At 60.7% G+C, this 3291-nt stretch overlaps 1 protein-coding gene across 1 annotated transcript in view; it reads left to right on the top strand.

Annotated features, from left to right (window-relative positions):
• LOC100543419 (immunoglobulin superfamily containing leucine-rich repeat protein 2-like) overlaps positions 1–2935 on the top strand; it is a 9120-nt gene extending 6185 nt beyond the window's left edge. Inside the window, exon 3 of the mRNA XM_031555205.1 lies at positions 784–2935. Within this exon, the coding sequence (XP_031411065.1) occupies positions 784–2133 (1350 nt within the window). The 3' untranslated portion in view covers positions 2134–2935. The remainder of the gene's footprint in view (positions 1–783) is intronic.
• Positions 2936–3291: the final 356 nt, after the last annotated feature.

Genomic DNA, 3291 nt, shown 5'->3' with positions numbered 1-3291 from the left:
GCCGTCCTGCGCGGGGCCGGATTCGTGCGCGCACCCATCCTGCGCGGGGCCGATCCGTGCACGCACCCCACGGAGCACCCCAAAGGGGACCTCCTAGTGCCACCGGGCCCCGACCCCAGCCCCGGTGGTGGCTTCTCCGTGCAGGCTGAGGCCCTCCGCGCGCACTCTTTTGCCGGAGCATGGCTCACCCCCTCCCCCGCTAAAGAAATAATAAAATAGTTGCGCGGCGTTTCGGTGCCCATCACCCTCTCCCCTCCTGCCCCGCAGCAGCACGGAGCCGAGACAAAGGGGTTTGGCTGCCAGCTCCTCGCTGAGTTAACTGCTTCCGCGGTGGGACCCGCGCAGCACAGCCTGCACGCTGCTCTGCGGCCGCCGCGCCAGGACAACAAGGAGTTAGCTCTGCCCTCGGCACGTAAAGACTTCCAGCGGCCCACCCCGGCGGCTGGTTGGAGGGCTGAGGGGCCCAGAGTTGGTGCTTTGAGGGGAGAAGGACAGAGGGTGGGAGAGAGGGTGGTGGTGATCCGCGTTAGGAGAGGTGCGGTGAGGTCTGAATGCGGAGCGCGGAACTCGGAGCTCACAGCTTTCATCCCCAAATAGAAGGGATGCAAGATGCCTAGAACAGGGGCAGGGGGACATTTTGTCAAGGAGTTGGAGCGGGAAGGAAATAGTTTAAGATCATGGAGGTAGCCAGAAGCTATTGGCATAGCTGTGCCTTGTTCAGAGTGGGGAATATTTCAAATATTCCCCATTACTGCAGATAATCGCAGGGCTGATTCCTGTTAGCGCTTGGCAAGCACACACAGATCCCCTGCTGGCTACTCTCACGGCCACCCTCACATCCCCTGTCTGTCCTCAGGAGGAAGGATGGGGCCGCTGCTGTGCTGCCTGGGCATCGCCGTGCTGCTGTGCCGCGGGCTGGCCTGCCCCGGGCCCTGCTCCTGCTCCACCAAGAAGAACGGGCGCCTGCTGGCCGAATGTGCTTACAAGGAGCTGCCCGAGGTGCCGCGGGGACTGTCCCCTAACGTCACCATCCTGACACTGTCGGCCAACCGCATCAGCTGGCTGCGGCGCAGCGCCTTCGCCGAGGTGCCCGAGGTGCAGTCGCTGTGGCTGGGTTACAACCAGATCGGCGGTGCCGAGCCGGGCGCCTTCGCCATGCTGTCACAGCTGAAGAACTTGGACCTGAGCCACAACAAGATGGTCACCTTCCCATGGCAGGACCTGCGCAACCTGAGCGGGCTGCAGATCCTCAAGCTGAACAACAACCGGCTGGCCGGGCTGCCCCGAGATGCCTTCCAGGCGCTGGCGGAGCTGCGCTCGCTGTGGCTCAATGACAACCAGCTCACCACGCTGGCCGATGGCACCTTCCACCAGTTGCCCTCGCTGTCCCAGCTGCAGCTCTTCAATAACCCCTTCAACTGCTCCTGTAAGCTCTTCTGGCTCAAACGCTGGGCTGAGAGCACCTCGGTGTCCTTCACCAAGGGTGGTTCCACGCTGTGTGCGGCACCGGGGCGGATGCGGGGCCGGGCGGTGACCGACATCCCGGCGCATCAGTGCGTGGCCCCATCAGTGCAGCTCACCTACCTGTCCAAACTGGACAACACGGTGCTGCCCGATGGGCTGACACTCAGCCTGCACTGCAGCGTGGCGGGCAGCCCCCTGCCCCAGATCCGCTGGAGGATCCAGACCCCTGGGCGCGGTGTTGAGATCGATGGGCCCAATGTGGCTCGGGATGGGAGCCTCTCCCCATCTGGGCGCATCAAACAGAGCCAGGAGCGCTTCTTGGTCTTCAAGAATGGCACCATGGCCATCCCCAAGTTCAGCAAGGAGGATGAAGGCACTTACACCTGCATCGCCATCAATGATGTGGGCACAAGAGAGGTGTCGGTCAATGTGGCCTTGGCAGGATCAGAGAATCCAGCTGAAGACCTGCTACAGGATGACCCCCATGCCAGCCCACTCGGGGGACGGAGCTGCTACAAGGGTGATGAGATGGATCCCGTTGGTGCTGGGGAGAAGCTGGTCATCGTCTACCACGTGCCAAGGGAGGTGAAGGGCACGGCTGGAGGAGCTGCACCCCAGGTTGGGCTGGTAACCCTGCTGCTGGCCTTGGGCATCGTGCTGGGCTGGTAAAGGGGAGCAGAGACTGGTGCCAGGGCTCCCTCACTTTCTGTATCATTTACCTTCACATAGTGCCACGTGTTTGCTGAGCTTTTGGAACTGCAGGCGGGCGCCAGAGTGGCCGAGAGCTGCGCCCAGGGCTGGTCCAACCCCTGCGTACATAGGGGCAGGGCTGGAGCTGAGAGCTCCATCAAGGCTTGGGTGATGTAGGGTAAATCCACACTGTGCTGTTGCTCCAGGGCCAGACAGCCTTACGTGGGGTCCTTTAGGGAATGGAGGCAGCACAGTTCTTCTTTGTGTGATTGATATGGCAGAGGAGGTGCAGAGCAACCGGTACCAGGCATGGATCAGGCCACGAGGAGCAGGCTAAGCCTTTCCTGCATAGGACTGGTTGGGTGAGGGACTACCCATGGTGTCTGTGCCCTCCCTGTGTCGCAGGGCCAGGCCCTGCCACCTCACTGTCTCACACATCTGTGATGCAGATGTTTTCCCCTACATTCACCACTGGAGCCCACAGTCCAAACGCCTCGGCCGGGCCGGTCCCACCGAGCTGCACTGCTCAACCCCACAGCTTCAGCAGGGGGAACAGAGACCAAAGAGACCACATGAAACCAATTATCCCAAAGTGCCTTACATCTCTGTAGGACATCCACGCTGTGCCCCTGGTGCTGTGGGCTCATGGTGGGACCGCCGAGCATCCCTCATGTTTTCTGCTAGCGTGTGCCTGCAGGAGCTATGCAGACTCCTGTAGCCTTGTAACCTAAGCTGTGCCACCAACCGTGTACCAAGCACAATAAATACCTTTTGTAAACCAGCCTGCTGCCTCTTTGCCCCCCACAGCTCGCTCACAGACCAGAGCAAGGAGGAGAAGGCAGAGACGCAAACAGCTGTAAAGCAGCTGTTGGAGCCCGGGGCCTCTGCATAAGCTTTCCAGCCCTACTTGGTTTCTTTCATAGAGGCAGGGAGCACCCCCCCTAGCTGCACAGCTAGCAAGCAGGCACATATTGTTCCCATTACAGGCAGGAAAAACACCGCGGCCGCAGTACAAGCGCAGGGAGGACAATGTCCTGTGCAGAGTTTCGCTTTCATTTCATGGGATGCAATGCTTCCATCAGGCCCTTTCTACACTCTGGAGGCAGCTCTCCCCACAGCCATATAACCCTGTTGATG

The sequence above is a fragment of the Meleagris gallopavo genome, chromosome 12 (assembly GCF_000146605.3).
Source record: "Meleagris gallopavo isolate NT-WF06-2002-E0010 breed Aviagen turkey brand Nicholas breeding stock chromosome 12, Turkey_5.1, whole genome shotgun sequence".
In the NCBI taxonomy this organism is placed as follows: domain Eukaryota; kingdom Metazoa; phylum Chordata; class Aves; order Galliformes; family Phasianidae; genus Meleagris; species Meleagris gallopavo.
The sequence above is the reverse complement of the archived record's forward strand: the minus strand, read 5'-3'. Positions and strand labels throughout refer to the sequence as shown.